The sequence below is a fragment of the Oryza glaberrima genome, chromosome 8 (assembly GCF_000147395.1).
Source record: "Oryza glaberrima chromosome 8, OglaRS2, whole genome shotgun sequence".
NCBI classification, from domain to species: domain Eukaryota; kingdom Viridiplantae; phylum Streptophyta; class Magnoliopsida; order Poales; family Poaceae; genus Oryza; species Oryza glaberrima.
Genome location: NC_068333.1, coordinates 20,829,754 through 20,848,342, shown reverse-complemented (window position 1 = coordinate 20,848,342; position 18,589 = coordinate 20,829,754). Strand labels below are relative to the sequence as shown.

At 43.3% G+C, this 18,589-nt stretch overlaps 1 protein-coding gene across 1 annotated transcript; it reads right to left on the bottom strand.

Annotated features, from left to right (window-relative positions):
* Positions 1–3,368: 3,368 nt before the first annotated feature.
* Positions 3,369–6,619, bottom strand: LOC127781122 (cyclin-D4-2). The gene is made up of 6 exons (XM_052308028.1): positions 6,116–6,619; positions 5,406–5,492; positions 5,199–5,297; positions 4,904–5,105; positions 4,670–4,791; positions 3,369–4,416 (listed from the first exon to the last, which is right to left on the bottom strand). The coding sequence occupies exons 1-6, from the start codon at positions 6,464–6,466 to the stop codon at positions 4,120–4,122; spliced, it is 1,158 nt and encodes a 385-aa protein (XP_052163988.1). The 5' UTR covers positions 6,467–6,619; the 3' UTR covers positions 3,369–4,119.
* Positions 6,620–18,589: the final 11,970 nt, after the last annotated feature.

Here is an 18,589-nt window from a genome sequence, read left to right as displayed (position 1 = left end):
GCAGGGGTGGAGGCAGAAGGCGAGGGGTAGGAATCTGGCCATTAGATCTATTGGATAAAGGGTCATGATCGTTGGATTTATGGTAGACAAAAACACTATCAATGTTTTAAGTAGTATATAGATAAAGATAATATTATAAATGGAGGGGTTTCTTTGTCTGGAGAGGATAAAAGTCTTTTATGCTAAAATTACGTTATATCGGTCATGTATCTTCGCAAGTTGCATCCCACAAAAATGCAATCCAAGCAGGCTAACCATAAAAGAAATCCCCAAGCTTCCTCCAACAGGTCCCAACTCACAAGATTCACCATCCTGCGTGCACATTTTGCCCAAACATGTAAGTATGTAACACGACACCAGTCTGACGACGCAGTCGACCGCCTCGCATCGTGAGCTCCACCAACTCCGTAGCTAGATAGTCAGCACCGTGCCTGGAACGCACACGCGATGAGCTGCTTCGCCTCGCCTCCACACCGCTCGCTTGTCTTGACCCGCGATTCCATCGATCTCTGCCGCCCGCGTCGCTACACGTTCATCATCGCCCCAGCGATATACCAAGATATGGTTAACTATGCTCCTCAGGGAGAGGAGATTAGTTACGGTTGGTTTGATGCAGCGCTGCACGGCGCCGTCGGCGAAAAACTAGTAAAAAAGACGGCGTCTTTAGCGGGTGCACGCGCCTGTTAAAAGTTAATAATCTCAGCGATCGGTGATCAGCTGGTCTTTTGCACGTACCGTTCCAGCTTTTGCCGCGCGCTGTGAGTGACAGCCACTGCGACTGCGAGCTTACCAGTTACTTCCAGGCTTTCCCTTTGTACGTACGCGCCTGCTGCCTCTTGCTGTGCCACTGGTCGATTCCTCGAAACGTGATGAGTTTAATAAACTTTACTTAAAACATCGAAGAGCTCACATCTCGGGTGATAATTTAACGGTGTGGCATACGCAAATTTAATCAAATGGAATTCTTGTTCTTAACCTTTCTGCGTGCCAAGAGACGTTGTGTACACTGACGGGTATATGTAGATAAGTAGATTTATACTTGAGCGTAATGTTAGGTAATGTGCAGAGATCAAGATCACATATAGAACGGCCATGAAAGGAGACAAGGATTATAAATGTGTATGTGACAGCGTTGAGTAGTACTAGATATGATGGAGACTCTCGCTTAGGATAATCTCCGTAGACGCCTAAACCCTGTGGTCCAATGCCCTAATACACATCATAACATCACTGCTACTGATGATAGGATTTGCGTAGACAACGTACTAGATCTCTGCCCAAGAGCTTGACGAGATCCATTTTTCCCTTGAAATGCTGCCGGAGAAATGGGCCAAATGGCATAATGATTACATAGAGATAGTCCCTACTCACTAGCACAAACTTTCATATGGTAAACTTTTCCTAATTTCAAGTGCCAACAACTGAATTATAGACAATCATTTTTTTCCCGAGATTACTAATACCTGATGCCAGTATGTCACTCATTGGTGATAATGCACTTGTATGAACATCGATCTGGCATTATATACACTTTGTGAGAATGCAAATGTACCGTTTTAAAATGTAAGGAATTTCACATGTAGTAGATTATAAGAGAATGTGTAAGGATATATTTAAAGTGACTAGCTTACAATATCATTCCAATTTTCTTAAGTCTCCAAGTTTGAATTTTAATTTTAGATAATGGAAATGGTTTACAACTTTACATCTTCAGCCTCCACTTTTGGGCACAAAGCCAAAAAGTCTTTGGTCTTCTAGTTTGAATGAGCAGTGAAATTTCCAATCCGGTGAGAGTTCATCACTGCAATTTGCAGCCAAAAATAAAAACTAAGGGCTCTTTCTCATTTTTGTGGGGAATGAATTGCTTCTTATAAAGTGCTAGTGCTAGAATTTTCTTTATAAATTGAGTTATATTCCATTCTCATATTCCCTCTATCCCATATCATAAGGTTTCAGTAATTTTAAGAAAAAACAACACTTGTAGTCTTTAACTAGCAAGTCAGTAACAAGTGGGTTGTTTGGCTGCGCCACAGTCATGTCAAGCGGCAGCTGACTGCAATGCAACATTTTTGCAGTGCAGCCGAACAACCCCAATTAATGTATTTTTATTGTTATGTACTCCATATTGTATCATTATATTCACATTTGGAAGTATTTTTATATGATATTAATTTTGTATTTGTTAATAATATATTATAAAAGATTAATGACAGTGTAATGTTAGAGACAGCCATACTTTAGGTTGGAGAGAGTAATATTTAAGAACTTTTACGCTACAATATACTAGTATACTTATAGTATAAGTGATATAAAGGTTTAGATTAATGTGTCCTCTCACTTAACTATATTATAGTTAAAAGGATTAAAACTGTGTTTCTATACTACCGGGTGTTGGTAAATCTATGAATTCGTAGCATACAGTGAAACAAGGCTAGGAGTTTTCCTTGCTCAATCACATTCCTCATTTGTCGTCATCATTCACCACGGTGAGGCACGCTAGTTACCGCAAGTCCTCGAGCGCCGCCGCCAATCACCCTCGATGACTAGAGAACAAAATTACTGAAATATTATTTTCAATTTTGAAGAAAAATTCTAAATTGTCCTATTTTCATCTCCCTCGATGGATTCTTTTTTACGTAACAAATTGGTCCTCTTTATGACAGGATCCAAGTATCCAACCCAACTCGGCATGGGACCATTCATACTCTTGACAGCCCTATGTAACTGTTCTTTTTAGATGATTGAGCATTTAGCCCTTAAATTAAGGAGTAAAATACTAACAGAAGCACCTACTAATTCGAACAAAGAGACAGATGCTCAACGCTGAAACCGCATGGTATTGTTAAGTTTGTCTTCCCAAGGTTCGTGCTGACAGGTCACAAGGTCCCCTTCTTTTATTTCCTAGGGAATGCGGTGCTCATGGTCTTAGAGCAGGTACAATAGCGGGCTATAAGCCAGCTGCAAATACATTTTAAGGAGATAAATGAGGAGAGAGAAGGGCAGCGGGCTACAGATTTGTAGCCAGCTGTAGCACGGACTCCAAGACACCGTGTGTGTATGACAGGCGGGGCCAGGTATCAATAGTGTAGTATGTAACTATTGTATGAATGAACTATTAGATTGGCTATAGATGAATTGGAGCTAGTAGTAGGCTGTACTATTAAACTTGCTCAAGTTTAATAGTACAGCCTACTACTAGCTCCAATTCATCTATAGCCAATCTAATAGTTCATTCATACAATAGTTACATACTACACTATTGATACCTGGCCCCGCCTGTCATACACACACGGTGTCTTGGAGTTTCGTGCTACAGCTGGCTATAAATCTGTAGCCCGCTATCCTTCTCTCCTTATTTATCTCCTTAAAATATATTTACAGCTAGCTTATAGTCTACTATTGTACCTGCTGTTAAAGCAGACAAGCAGTCAAACAATATAGAGATAGGCAGGCAGAGCAATATACTGAAAGAAAATTAAAAAGAAACTGAAAGAAACCCATTTCCTCTTTTTCTGGGTCTTGTTAATTTTCTTTTCTGGTTACACCATGTTATTTTATTCATGTGGATGATCATCATTGCTGATCACAAAAAGGAGTGCTGCCGCCTCTAATTTTCTCCTTACAAATGAAATGGAAAAAAGAAAAAATACTGCAACTAATGCAACTAGAGCTAGTGAACAAAAGAATACTACACAGCCAGGTCAGTGCATGCCTAGTTCTTGGACTTGTTGCCTAAAGCCCCTTACCATCCTTTGTCTTGATCATCTCATGTAGCTTTTATGTTTTTTTTCTTCTTTTTTTTTTTGAAACTCATCAAGCTTTTATGTTGCTACAAAGCTTTTCTTTGTTCTTTGGGGGCACCTCTCATCACCATGGCTTGCTGGCTTGCAAAAGCTTAGCAATTAGGTGTTGTCAACCTCACCTCTTTATTCATCAGCAACTTCTTGCTAGCTAGCTCTCTCTCGTCATGTCAAAATTCCCTCCCTTTTGGCCCCCTTCCAGTGTTCTTTCTTTCTAACAGTCGTTGCAACCGAAACAAATTGACTTTGCCTTTGTCGAGATGAGTGGCGTACAGACTACAGAGAGAGTGATATATCATTTGGCACTTTGACTGGTCAGTCACCTGCTAAGCTTCCTCCTCTTCTTGCTAGTGACCGGGGAGCTATCAAAGCAACTCTTCCTTCTTCCTCCTCCATGTGAGGCAATAGTTGCTGCATCAGTATCATCACTTTTGTAGCTGAGGCAGCCAGCATCCAGCACCGCAACAGGGCTCTCAGGCACAGAGGAGGAGGAGGCTGAGCCTGAGCCTGAGCCTGAGCCTCTCCTGGTGCTTGCAGGTTTAGGTTGCACAGTGTTAATGGTGGCCATGGAGTAGTGATGATCCTGAATCGCTTCCTGGCATTGCAACACCCTCTCCTGCAGACACACAGCGGCAAAAGCCGAACAGCACATTAACTCCCCGAGCTCACACGCCCATAAATGCGTTTCACGCATTCTGAACCGGTACTGTGTTCTACGAAAGTACCGGTTGCAAATTATGAGTTATTATAATTCAGTTATGAATGTGATGGATCCAAATTGGTAGTACACATGAGTTATTCAGAATTAAACGAGCTAGTAAGAGTCTATGAGGATGAGTTTACGTGAGGGTTTGCTTCACTGTCTGTACCTTATCTACATGGGTGAAAGCCTCTGCGATGTCTTCTTCTACCACGCCGGTGGCTTCTCCGGCCAATGTGGCAGCCACCGCTGCAGCGATCTCCGAGGGTCTAAACTCTAGGAATCCAATTCCTGACAAGTTTAACATGCATCGTCAGACTATGCTGAGAATGCTGAATTATGGTCTGATCTATAGGATGTCACTGAATGAAACCATGTTCAGCAGCTTCCTATCGTGGCACACCTGCTGCTATGCGCAAGATGAGCTCCGACGATCTCAGGAGCCAGCTTCTCGGCGCGGCATTGCCGCCGTTGAGCTTTCGTAGGAAGTAGTCGATGTAGGAGAATGGAGTCACGGCTTGCATCCTCCAATTGAGGTTGGTGAGAACAAGAAGCTCCATTCTATGGATCGTCTCCACCTCGAACAAAAACCGTGGTTCCCCAATCTGATCAACAACAAGAACAACGCTTAGAACAATATCAAACAAAAACGCAACGCATTGCGAAATCTGAGATGCTTGTCACGGTTTGATGCTGACCTGAAGATCCAAACATTGCGGGACGACGGTCTCCTCCATCTTGGCGGCGATAGACAAGCACGCAACCGAGAGCAACTGTGTCATCCAATCCCTGCCTTCCTGTATTTGCAAGCATGAATCTTAGCTCATCATCTAGTACTTGTATGAACATGGACAACATTGGCCACATCTTGAGATGATTACAAACACAATCTTTTTGATTCTTACCGGCAGCTCGTACTGAGACAGGAAACGGTCCAGGTAGTTTACAGCCAGATAGGCAGTGACAGAGCTGAAGTTGTAGTAAGTGTAAACCTGTAGAAAGATCAAAAATACAATAAGTTAGAGATCACATGGTAAAAGAAACAAAATTTTCAGGACAAGAACTCCACAGCAATTATCTTCTATGCTTTTATCAGAAGTTTTTTTTTTTGGCTCCGAAAAATGCCGCCCCATCATTGCAAACGTTGTAGTAGTACAAACTAGAATCAGACAATGCACATCGACATCTCGTGAGTAAGCGAACGGATGAAAGGCCAGCTTCGTCCGAGATGTATGGTCCCAAAATTTAACCCCAATTTGTTTTTGTCATCGTCACATTTATCGCACTACGACAAACAATGTTTATTACTCGAAACACAGTGAAAAAAAAAAACTCTTCAGTGCATAATATGCATTGCATTTACGCCCGTGGACGAACGCTAGCTGCAGATTAGTGAAAACTGGCCGAGAAAACAAGTTGCAGGAATGGTTTTGAATCCATCCAGAAACGAAGTAAAAAAGACACGTTTTTTTCCCCCTAAATGAACGGAGCTAATCATGGCAGATCTATTGCATTTACTCAGAAAGACCAAAGAAAACAGCGCAAAAATCATTCCTTTTTTTTTCTTTCTTTCAGGCAATGGCGCATCCTGTGCCAGATCGATCAAAGAATGCACCTCCCAAATCCAGCCGATGGCCTCGCTGCGGACGCGGAGATCCACGTCGCCGCCGCCGCCGCGGAGCCGCTCGCCGTAGTCCGCCCTCGGCATGTGCGCCTGCTCCCTCTCCACCAAGCTCGCCACGCACTCCTCCGACTGCGGCGGGAACATGTCCTCCTCCTCCTCCACTCCACCCCCGCCGCCGCCGCCGCCGCCGCCGAGGTCCCCGACCATCGACCGGCAACCGCCGCTCCTCCTCTCCCCCACCTCCCCCTCCTCATCCTCCAGCCACAGGATGCTGCTGTTGTCCTCGGCGCAGAGCAGCATCGACGCGGCCGCGTCGTGGCAGGACGACGAGCTCGGAGCCATCTCTCCGCCTCCCCTCCCCTCCCCTCTCCGGTTGGTCTTCTTCTTGGGCTAGCGAGTCAAGGACGGACAGTGACAAGGACAGAGATAGATAGCGAGAGCGAGAGAGAGAGACGCTGCGCGCTGTGCTGCTGCCGCTGATGCCGCCGAGGCCGCGCTTTGTACTGGGGAGGGAGACAGGAGGGAGAGGGGCAGTTTGGGAAAGCGCAGCGCGACGCGACGGTACGCCGAAATTGGGACAGCCGGGGCGGGAATGGAGGGAGGGGGGCGCAGGAAGAGGGCACGGTCACGGTAGTGGAGGCCGTCCGATCGGATGGATGGGCGGCTGAGATTGGAGGCTGGGAGGACACGGGACAAGCCCCTTGCGGCTCTCGCGCGAAGGGTTGCCCAAAAGGCTCGGCCGTGTAAACACGTTCGGTGTGGATGTGCTCCTGTGACGTAACTTTCAAGTGGTTTGGTGGCTGACATGTGGGTCCGAGAGTGGTGGAGCCTACATATCAGTCATGGTGAAGGGTAACATCAGAGGATCATCTTCCGTTCGGTGTTTGGGATTTTGGACACGGTTATAAAATACTTTTAGCGAGTTATACCTAGGTAGTACATGCTAAATTTAGTCAATTTTTATGGTATTTGTAACGTTACATGTCGTCCAATATGTTTATAGGGTGGGCGTTTAATCCGACCGAAAAATTCAGTCTCGATCTGTTATTTAGAAATTTTGGTCATTTAAAATTAGAGATCGATCGGTCTTGGACACCAAGAAATTCGGTCTTTGTCTAAATCATGACCGAAATTTCAGAAGGTCCAAAATAATCAAGCGAAGTCTTAATTTCTAGATAAAAAAAATATAAACACAAAATAGACTCTCTTGACTATCATGGATCAAATCAAAGCATACTGAAGGCTAAAATTGGGTCAAAATTCGGTTTAATTGGGTTGTTGATCAAGTACTAACCGAATTGACCGAACAAAATTCAATCTTTCAACACCTGACTGGACTAGTGATTGAATTTTTCGGTTCGGTCTTTTTCTGTCCACCCCTATATGTTCAACAGTTTTAAAAATTAAAAGGTAAATTGGCGAAACCCTTGCTAAATTTACCTTTGGCTATGATGGTTGAACTACAAATAAGTCAAAAAAAAGCAACCAAAAACAATTTTTTTCCGGTTAAACCTTGGTGGTTACAATAGAAAAAGGGCAAGGCTAGAAAATAGACTACAATAAAAAAAGACTCAAAATCAACTTAATAAAATTAAATTTGAGTTGGAATTGATAAGCTAACAAGCAAATAACGAGAGACAAAATAAGTTGGTGCTTTTATAACAGGATTGACACATACCCCTTCCCAAAAAAAAAAAAACTAATCCTGGGTTTGAATTTGGACATACATATTCAAACGTAGGATTGGGTTTTTTTAGATAGAGGAAGTATTTTATACCTAGATTGTACTCTCTCCGTTCCAAAAAGAACCAATTCCTAGCTATGATCTTGTCCAGATTCATAGCGAGAAATTGGTTCTTTTTGGGATGGAGGGAGTATATGAGAAACCTCGAGATCGTATATGGTTGGTTGGGAAAGGGCTCATCTAAAGTACTGCCCTTTAACGTGGGTCACTGACATGTGGGTCCACATATCAGTCCCTCAAAGTTAGACAATAGTAAGTTAGAGGGCTATGTAGCTTAAGTATATTTTATAACATAGGAGATGACTATGTAGCTCAAGTATATAATTAGTGTGTGGTGTTCTTTTTAATAAGGCCTTGACGTTTTTCTAAATGGAATTCATATACATATTTTATTTTACGAGGATAATACTTTAACAAACAATTTCTCTATTACGCTATTTTAATAGAAAAGATTCTTATTAAAAAATGCTTACTAATTATGCTTCCATGTCACATAACTAATTATTAATAAAGCGAATGATAGCTAAAATCTTATCCTAATGAAACAAAATGTCTTATAATAAAAAAACAGGTGATATTGTCTAATTGAGCGATGATGATTGTCCAATTAAATAACCCGGTGATTATCTTACGAGCACATATAGCTGAACTAGATCACAGAGCAACCAAGGTTAGTTATGACAGACAGATAAACGGAATCGGCAAAGTGTACATGATAGCTGATGATCCAATAAAAGGGGCTAACAAGTAACAAATTCTATTGTCAGTACACATGCAGTACGCATTCGCTACTAGCAATCCAATTAACCACACGAATGACCCATAAATAGTCATTTGAAGTGTAGATGTACATCAAAGACAAGCACAAAACTCCACCTAAAATCATTCACTGCTGAACATGTACTGTACAGAACGTTGTTTGATCATCTCTAGCGCCAAAATGAAAAGAAAAAAAAAAGATACTACTGTACTCTGCTAATTAGGGCGTTTTGGCTGACGAGCAGCTACTCTCTGTTTGTATCTAGTTGTGTGTACAACACGTACTGTCTGAAGACTCATAGTACTAACGAACTCGAGTAGAGATCAGATCCGAAATTCGTGCTGCTGAGATTACTGTGTGGTAAGTAAATGACAGGAGTACACTCTGTACACTACAGTTCAGCGTAACCAAGAAATCAAACAGAGTAGCAATGCATGCAAACTGAAAACGATGGCTTTCCATGTTTGGGTCTACACTACAAGTACTCCCTCCATACTAAAATATAAAAGATTTTAAATGTATGAGACATTTCCTAGTACTATGAATTTAGACTAGCTCTATGTTCAAATTTATTGTATTAGAAAGTGTCATATGCATCTAAAATCCCTTATATTTTGGGACGAAGGGAGTACTACTGAAGTTATGGAATTTCCAAAAATTATATATATATGGGACTCCATGATGCTCGGGCTCTAAGGTATAAAACACACAAATTCTCTCAAATTTTTAAAAATTTTCAAATTGTGAGTATATACCTAGGTATATGAATTTGATTCATACAAATACCTAACAACAAAACAACTCAAACTCAACTTTATTCCACAATTCGTTATTACATACCTAACGAATTATATGTTTGAATGTTATATACCTAGAATCAAAATCTAACAAAGAAAAGTTCAAACTCAGTTCAAACTTGTTAGTAAAGAAGTTAATGTTCATATCTAAACATTTAAAAAAATTTCATACTCATTCAAATTGGGTATATACTCAATTTAAATCTTGAAGCTCATACTTATATATATATATATATATATATATATATATAGGGAGCGTATCCTATGCACACAGGCCCTCGCGTGTACACACCATGTACACCAACTAAAAATTATCACAAAAAATTCTAGGAAAATTCATACATGTACTTTCAATAGTATTACATCTACGTGCAAAGTCGCATCTTCAAATTCATTCTACATAGAGAATAACAAAAAAGATAAAATTCTGACAAAATTGCAACCTTAAAACTGTCAGATTTTTTTTGTTTTTTTTGTTACGGCTAAAATATAATGAATTTGACATTAAGATTTTAACCCTAGGTGTAATACAATTGAAAGTATGTGTATGATTTTTTCTAGATTTTTTGGTGATATTTTTTAGTTGGTGTGCACGTGTGTACACGTGAGGGCATGTGTGCATAGGATATGTTGCCATATATATATATATATATATATATATATATATATATATATATATATATATATATATATATATATATATATAAAGTTGAATCCGACATGCATTTATAGTCTATAGAGGCAATTTAATCAAAAATTGAATTCACCAAGAGTTCTTACTATCGACATATGTGGGAGCGCTCTCGCTCCCAGAGTCTTTGCTCGGGATATCGTGTAAGGAAGGGCGCACAACCACGTAGGAGGGATGAGAAACTATGTTTTTCAAGTAGCCACCTTTTTATTTAGGAAGTTAATGCTCAAATTCTCTTTAGAGATTCTCAAAGGGAGGAGTGTTGGATATCTGTTGGTGACGCTCTTAAATGCAAAATGAGAGGTTTTAGATATTCCTATGAGGACCTCACAAGTCACAAACAATTCTACAAGATTGTAAAATTATGCTACTACATCTATTCTAAAATATAGCAAGTAACTATAGTATATGTGGTGTCACCAATCACATCACAAATTTAATTTCAAGCCTAATTTTGATCAATACATCAGGATAAAAATTATGCTGAAAAAAATGTACATGTACTTCAAGCAACAAGGACAAGACTTTTGTACAATATAATCTAGGAGTACTCTGTTTTGGTAAAGACTTGTACAATATAATCTAGGAGAGTACTCTGTTTTGGTAAAGACAAGTACAGCAAAATCCAGGAGTATTCTGTTTTGGTAAAGACTTGTGTAAAATATAGACATGTATGAAATGCCTGGCCCCGTGCAGTTGTGAAACTGTGAGAGGAGCTCGATCTGCTAGTTAGTATTTAATTTTGCTCAACTACAATTACAATCTACTGCAACAAATGCAATTGGCCTGTTGATGATATAACACAACACAATCATTCACAAATGTGTCTGATATTATTGTTCCTTCCCAGTACAGATATAGTGTAAAAACTATACAAACACTGTGATTAGTGTTAGTACAAACATGGCCAGGAGCAGGACATGTACTCGATCACATCACGCATGCATTTCCGTCCTAGAAGCATTACGGATCGTCTTGGTTAATTAAGTACAGTACTTAGATTCAATCTGAATACGGATTATGATTACAATATTACTGGTTGAAAGTAAAAAAGAAGAAGAAAACAACAACGTGTACAAGGCTTGGACCCAAGTTGAGACTTGTTTGGGAGATAAGAGCTTCAATCTAACAACATGGCGGTTCTTTTGTGCTTTACTTGCATAGAATTTCGGATCGCTTGCTTGCTTATTACTGTACTAGAAACGCTATCTACCTAGCTCAGCTCTCGCATATCACGACAGTAACGTTCTACTACCTCCCTCTCTGAAGGAGTGTATCGTTTTAGCTGCTCTTTTAGGAACAGAGAAACTGAGTGAGTAGCTGATTGTGATTTTCTATTCCAGATAAAATAAGTTCGAATTCACCGATGGATTTTTCAAGATTTAATTTAACAGCCACCGTCGGAGGGAGTGCTCAGATATATATTGGCTTTCCCGAAAGAGCACACAGAAAAATATGCAGTTTATCTTCCCTAAAAAAATGCCTAGATTAAACTGCATCATTAGTACCATGAGCAGGTACAACAATGGGTTAATAGCATGCTTACATAGGATTTTTTATACATGGCCGAGAAAGAAAACTTGGAGAGAGAAAAACGAGTGACTATTTAGTCGCCGGCTCTTCGTGCGAGCATATGTATTTCACCTACCATAGGCCCACCTACTCTCACGACAACCAATGAAAAAATGAATGGGGACGTAAAATATTGGCGGGTTCCTTCGGAGTAGACACTAGCTCGATTAAAAAAAATAAAGAAGTGTTGCATGTTGTTGTATGCATTGTAGATTAGCTCTCTATTGAAGGATGTGGCACTCGGTTGCCGCCAGCAGTCGCCGATACTATTAACCTTGCTCTAACATGGCAGCAGTATCCAGTAAAGCCAGTAATGCATGGTTCCTTTGGATTGAATGAAGTTCATAGAATTTTTTGCACCATTAAAGTACTTGGAAAAAAAATCTGTGATACCCTTTGAAAAAATAAAAACAGCGTTACAAGATTTCCATGGGTTGCTTCCCTACCCTATTCTATAAGAAATTTAATAACGACATCAAATCTTTGTATTATTTTATTTTGCTAAGTCCAATACAAACTCTCTATCTCTCTCCCATATAAGATTTTCTTTAAAATCCCATTGTTTCAACTAATGTGAACCATCCAAAGAGTACATTATTTATATCTATCGTTTCTCGATTTGAAGGGCATGTTCATTTTGTTACCAATTTCGACCTTACTAAATTTTGACAATGTTTAAATTTTGATAATTTTGATGTTGTTAAACTTTGGTAGTGTTGGATATATTTAGTTTGACGTCTTTCAAAAATTTGGTAGCGTTTTTATAACACGAAAGTTCGGAACTACCAAATTTTGGTAGGATGGCATTCATAAGGTCATGTTTAGTTTGCTATCTTACTAAAATTTGATACGTATCAAAGTGGCAATAAAGAGAACAAACCCTAAAATCTCGAAGTATTGTACAGCATGTGACAACATACTTCTATTTTTTCCCCATGTTTTAAAAATCCTACCACCTGCGTTTCGAAATATAAGAGATTTAGCTATGCAACCAAAATTCCTTACCTCCTACATCCCAAAATAAATATATTGTTCACCCATCTCAACACATACTAATACAAAAGTAAAATGACTGGAATAACTTTCACTTTATCAAATCCCAATGCACTTATCCTCTGATTTATCTACTTCTAATACATTTATCTCCTACTTTTATAAACTCTAAACTGCTTAAAAATACACTTATTTTGAGATAAATAAGAGAATACAAAGATAAACTTATTTTAAAACGAATGGAGTGTATTTTTAGGACTAAGATAGTACGATCCAAAGGAGCCACTAAGCGTACTCCCTCCGTTCCATAACAAACCAACCGAGAATAAAACTAACCGAGAAGTAAACGAGATACTATCTAATACTATAATGGTATATCCAGATTCGTTATAATAAGCGTAGGGTACGAGAAAATAACAGTACTCCAACAACAGTGCAGTTTTGTTGTGACAATAATCGCCGCCGGCCGGCCGGACGGGGGCGTAAAGGATGGTACCAGACAGGCACAGATTTTGTTGACAAGGACGTCGATACGAATCGGCGAAACCCTTAACTCCGGCTGTCTCTCGCCGTGGCTTAAACAACGCACGGCCTGTGTAACTATTCTCTCAAGGTGCCATTGGGACCCCAATTGCTTTAATTTGAAGGTACGTACAAGAGAAAGTAGAAAAACCTACTAGGAGCTTACATTAATTCACTTGCGTGTAGTACATTAAAATTTGCAAGAGAGATAGCAGTATATGTGCAGTAGCATGCATGTATGTTTAATTATTAACTGCAGTAGTATTATGATTTATGAGAGAGTAGCTATAGTAGATCGGATTCATTGCCCTGTCGAGGATAAGGTGCAAAACTCTGGCCCGTAGGATCGGAGGGAGGGTCACGAGATCGTATCGTATCCTGCAGGTGTGCCCGCGTACGTGCATCTTATCAGTGCGTGGTATATATGGCTCAGCTGGCCTCTCGTATCGGCGTGCAATCTGATCCCCACTCTGTCCTGGTAGTGCTTACATTATTTGTTTTATTTTTTCTTTGCAAATTTGCTAACTACCTTTAGAGTTTGGACAGACATTTGAGAAACAATTCTCATAGTTTTAAACCATTAGATTGATCTCAAGACTCGTGTGTCCGTCCTCTTTCTTCTCTCGCTCCGACAACGAGGATGTGGCGATAATCTCACCGGGTTAGGTTTTTGGGGTCGGAGGATTGATTCAAAGGAGGGTTGGGTTTAGAGCGAGTCTAGAAGACCAGTGGACGGTGAGCAATAGGAGGATGATGAGACGGTGGGGGCGCCACTAAAGCCGTGAGAGTGAAGGAGGGCGATGGGAGGTGAAAGATTTGGTTGGAGATAGTAGGGGAGTCAAGACGGTACATATTAGAGATGACGGATATTGATGGCCGATCCAACGGCAGAAACCACAAGAAGTGGAGGAAGATAGCTCAGGAGCACCGACAATGAGAAACATGATGGGGGAGAGAGAAAAATGAAGTGGAGGGAGAAGATCTGTAGTGTTGTTCTCGGCTTCTCGCTAACATCAGAGGTGAAGTCGGAGAGACAAAGGGTTGACAGCGCGTGAGGAAGGGAGAAAGGTGTGTATGTGATGATAGCAGGAAAGTCGATGCGAGTGCGTCGCTCAAATCCTAATCGATGGGCCGGGATTAGGGGACGATGTGTTGGAGACAGATGAACACAGATAGCGAGGGTGATGTGTGATGCATTTGATTTTAATTAATCAAATGATTAGAAAATCATAACATTACATTGGGGAATTTCTCAATGATGTCTTATAGGTAGTATTTTTTCCCATAAGGCTTACGGTAGAATTGGCACACTAGACACTAGTAAATATAATATATGCACATAATATAATTAGAGATCTTAAGGGTAAAGAAATTAATTAATAACAATTTAGTAAAGATGATATGTTAATTAGTTAATTGTATGCATGTATGTACGTCTTATGTAATGTCTTATGTAATGAAACATCTGAAAAAAAAAATAATTGTATGAAATGAAGCACAACTTAAAAAAAAAGGATAAAAGGCATTAGGGTAGATTATAGTAGTTTCATCCTACTCTTGATGAGTAAACTCTGGCTCCGCCAGATTCACGATGGAATTATTGACGGTGCCTGATATCGCCATTACGCCCTAGGCGCGCAGCACAGGATGGCCTCAGCACAAGATGATCATCTCGCTGCACCTAACCAAACTCCTCCGTGTGCCCGTGTGGCTTACCTCACATGTACACTTCGTGCGGTTTCCACCAAACCGAGCTCCCGTACATTGTACGTGCACTAATTTTGCCGGGGGCGCGCGCGGTAACGGAGCCCAAAAAAAAAAAAAACGAAACTGTAGATGTGCACGGTACACGTCTCCGTGGTCCACGTGCTATACAACGCACAACGTCAATAAATCCCGTGGTCCACGTAGCTTGCTAGCTACACACGAGTTATCTTAGCTAGCTAGGTAGTACGTACGTACGTAATCGTATACGTAGATTGTCACTTGTACAACACAGTGTCCCGTACGTGATCTCTGACGCACGTACGTACGCTTTGTTAATTAGTATACATACATATTGGCTGTGGGTGCCGGGTACGTAGTGCGAGATGCGCGCGTACGTATGTAGGGCGAGTACTATACAGTATGTGTCTCTCTCTTTTTGGATGTATATATGTGTGTATTTGTGAGCCTCTGCAATCGATCGGAATCGGAGGGAGCAGAGGATCGAGGGCAGAGTCCGTCCGGTAGATCTCTCTCCTGTCTCCAGATTCGTGATCACGTAGCTTAATTTTGTCTCGGGCGGTTAAAGAGTTAAAACATACACGTAGTAAAAAAGAACTGCCATGGGAGCGTTTGCCCTCTACTTATAAAAAAAATGGGGCTATTATTTGACCCCGTTTTAAATCCTAACAATTTGACCCTACTTTTTAGAGTTTGTTTATTTGACCATCCTTATCAAAACGAAGCTCCCATCTGACCCTATTTCCATTAGTCCGTTAAGTTTTGATTTAAAATAAAAAAAATACAACTAATATTCATAATACTCAAAATACCCTTAGAAAACCATATGCATCCACCCAACCCTATCCACATTTCTCTCTGTGCGGCAACGGCGGCGACTTGCGGCGAGTCAGCGCCGCCACCCCCTCAGATCGGCGCCGCCCTGGTGATGACGACGATGAGCAGGCACCGGCCCCGGTGACAACGACGACGAGCCGGCACCGGCCCTGGTGACGACAACGACGACGAGGAGTGGTGGCGGCGGCTCGTCGACGATGAAGAGCCGAAGCCGGTGCCCTGCTGACGACGATGACGAAGAGCCGGAGCCGGCGCCGCCCTGGTGACGACGACGACGAGCCGGCACCGGCCCTAGTGACGTCTGTGCCGCCGTCGTTCCTCCCTCCCTCCACGAGCCAGCACGGCCGCTCGCCCCCTCCGCCCTGTAACGACCCGCCTCTCCCAGGCCGGGCCCACTTACATCCGGCAGCTTTCATAGGTCATAGACTGCCCTCACAGACCAACACATGTCTTTTCTGCACACTTTGTCCTCACTCGTGTGCACCCGGGAAGAATTTCCCGATAGGTCACCCATCCCAAATTGCTCCAGGCCAAGCACGCTTAACCCTGGAGTTCTTTGGAGATTGGCTTTCGGAAAACAAGTTGCAACTTGTTGATATGAGTATTCTATTAATCCTATTAAGCCCTAGGCCAGGATGTTACACCCACATCTGGCAGCTTTCATATCTTTTCTGCACACTTTGTCCTCACTCGTGTGCACCCGGGAAGAATTTCCCGGTCGGTCACCCATCCCAAATTGCTCCAGGCCAAGCACGCTTAACCCTGGAGTTCTTTAGAGATTGGCTTCCGGAAAAGAAGTTACAACTTGTTGATATGAGTATTCTATTAATCCTATTAAACCCTAGGCCGGGATGTTACATGCCCCCTCTCCCTTAGCCCCCTCAGAGCGCCGCCGCCACCGGCCCATCAGTCGCCGCCCCGTGGAGGAGAGGAGAAGAGAAGAGAAGAGAGGAGAGGAGAAGAGGAAACTGCGGGTGGGTCCCACATGTAATAGGGTCAAATCAGTAAGGGCAAAAGAGACATTTTGTGCTTTAGTTAACACCGTTAGATGCCCTTAACAGAACAGGGTCATACGCGAGCTTCTTTTTAAAAAGGAGGGTCAAATAAGCAAACTTCAAAAAGTAGGGTCAAATTAGTAGTTAGGGCTCAAAACGGGGTCAAATAAGCAATTGTCCTAAGAAAAATAGAATGCAGTAATTATGAGGAAATTTTACCAGTTTGGGAGAAATCGATAAAATGTTTTTTTAACGACTCGCACGAGATGGTACGAAGTTCTATTTATAGAGCAGAAAAAAATTACAAGATTACAATATTGGAAGGTCGTAGCTAGAAAAAAGGAAAAAAATATACCACCACCCACACACCGACAGTGCCAACACATAGGTCCGGGAGAAGGCTAGCACCGGACCGGTCGCCGCTAAGTGTGACCGACCGCCGCTAGGCCAACAAAGGAACACAGACGAGATCGCCCAAAAAACGTCCTTACAACCAACACAAAGCCCAACTCTATCCTAGAGCTTGCTTGCACCAATCATTCGAGTGGTTTCGGCAAGAGGATGCCTAAACGACGTCTCCAACGAAATAAGCGACAGAAAACCGTCACCGCCGTTCGGCAGGGACTCAAAAGAGCCAAGATTGGGCTTTCGCTCAGCAACCACCCTTGAGGGATAAGACGGCACGACAACGCCCTCAGGAGGGGGAATGAACCATCGTTGTCGGTCCGGCCAAGTCCGGGCTAGGTTTTCACCCGCAGCTCATCACCTGCGAGTCCACGGCTGACGCATCGATGCTCCATCACCGCTCAACCTCTGCCGACATGTGGGACCACTGCACTGGCGCCCCCACCTGGCGGCCTTTGTGCGTCGAAGACCACGCCACACCCACCGGTAGCTTCTCCTTGCACCGTGGTCGTCTCCTTTACCGCCGGCCGGGCCTCATCGCGCCGCGTCAGCCTCCTCCACCCCCGGACGCGTCTCTCGCGCCAGTTCGGCCTCCTGCTATCGCCGTGCCTCTCGCGCCAAGACGGCCTCCACCACCGCCGGTCGTGCCTCTCGCGCCGTGCCAGCCTCCACTGCCATCGCCTGTGCCTCTCTGCGGCAAGCCGGCCTCCGACTCCTCCTCCAATCATTGTCGCGCTAGCTAGGTGCGGTCGTCTGCCACACCTCCAGCTAGCTGTCCGAGACCGCCATGCCTCCTCCCACCATAGTCACGGTCACCACCATCGTGCCTCCTCCCTCCGCAGCCACAGTAGCCGCTGTTGCCAATGGCCAGCCACCTCGTCGCTGTCCGGCCGCTGCCACCACCGTCGCCACGAGCTCCGCGCCGCTGTTGCCGTCTTGAGTGCATCCGGTTGCCACAGCAGCTGGCAGCCGCTACTGTTTTCGGCCAGCCGCGGGCTCCGTAGCGCCGCCACCGCCGCGAGCTCGCCCCACACCAGATCCGTCCTCGGGGGAGGGGGGATCCACCTCCGGCGTGACTGGATCCTGCCCGCCGTCACCATCTTCGCTACCGCCTTCCATTCCCGCCGTCGTCAGTCCCCATCTCTTCTCCTTCTCCGTCGCCACCACCTCCAGACCCTGCCGCCACCACCGCCAACCACCGCCGCCTCACCACGCTGCCCCGCCGTCGGCTGCCTCCCCGCCAGATCGCGATGGCTCGGATCTGGGTGGTCTTTTGCCATCCGCACGGCCCCCCACTACCGGCGAGACGAGAGAAAAACGAAGCCCCGCTGCCATCGTCCTTGTGGCCGCGCGGCTTTGCCGGCGACGGCGAGGCGGAGGAGGAAGGGGGGAACGGGCGACGGCGGGGTTGCCGCCTCCCGTGT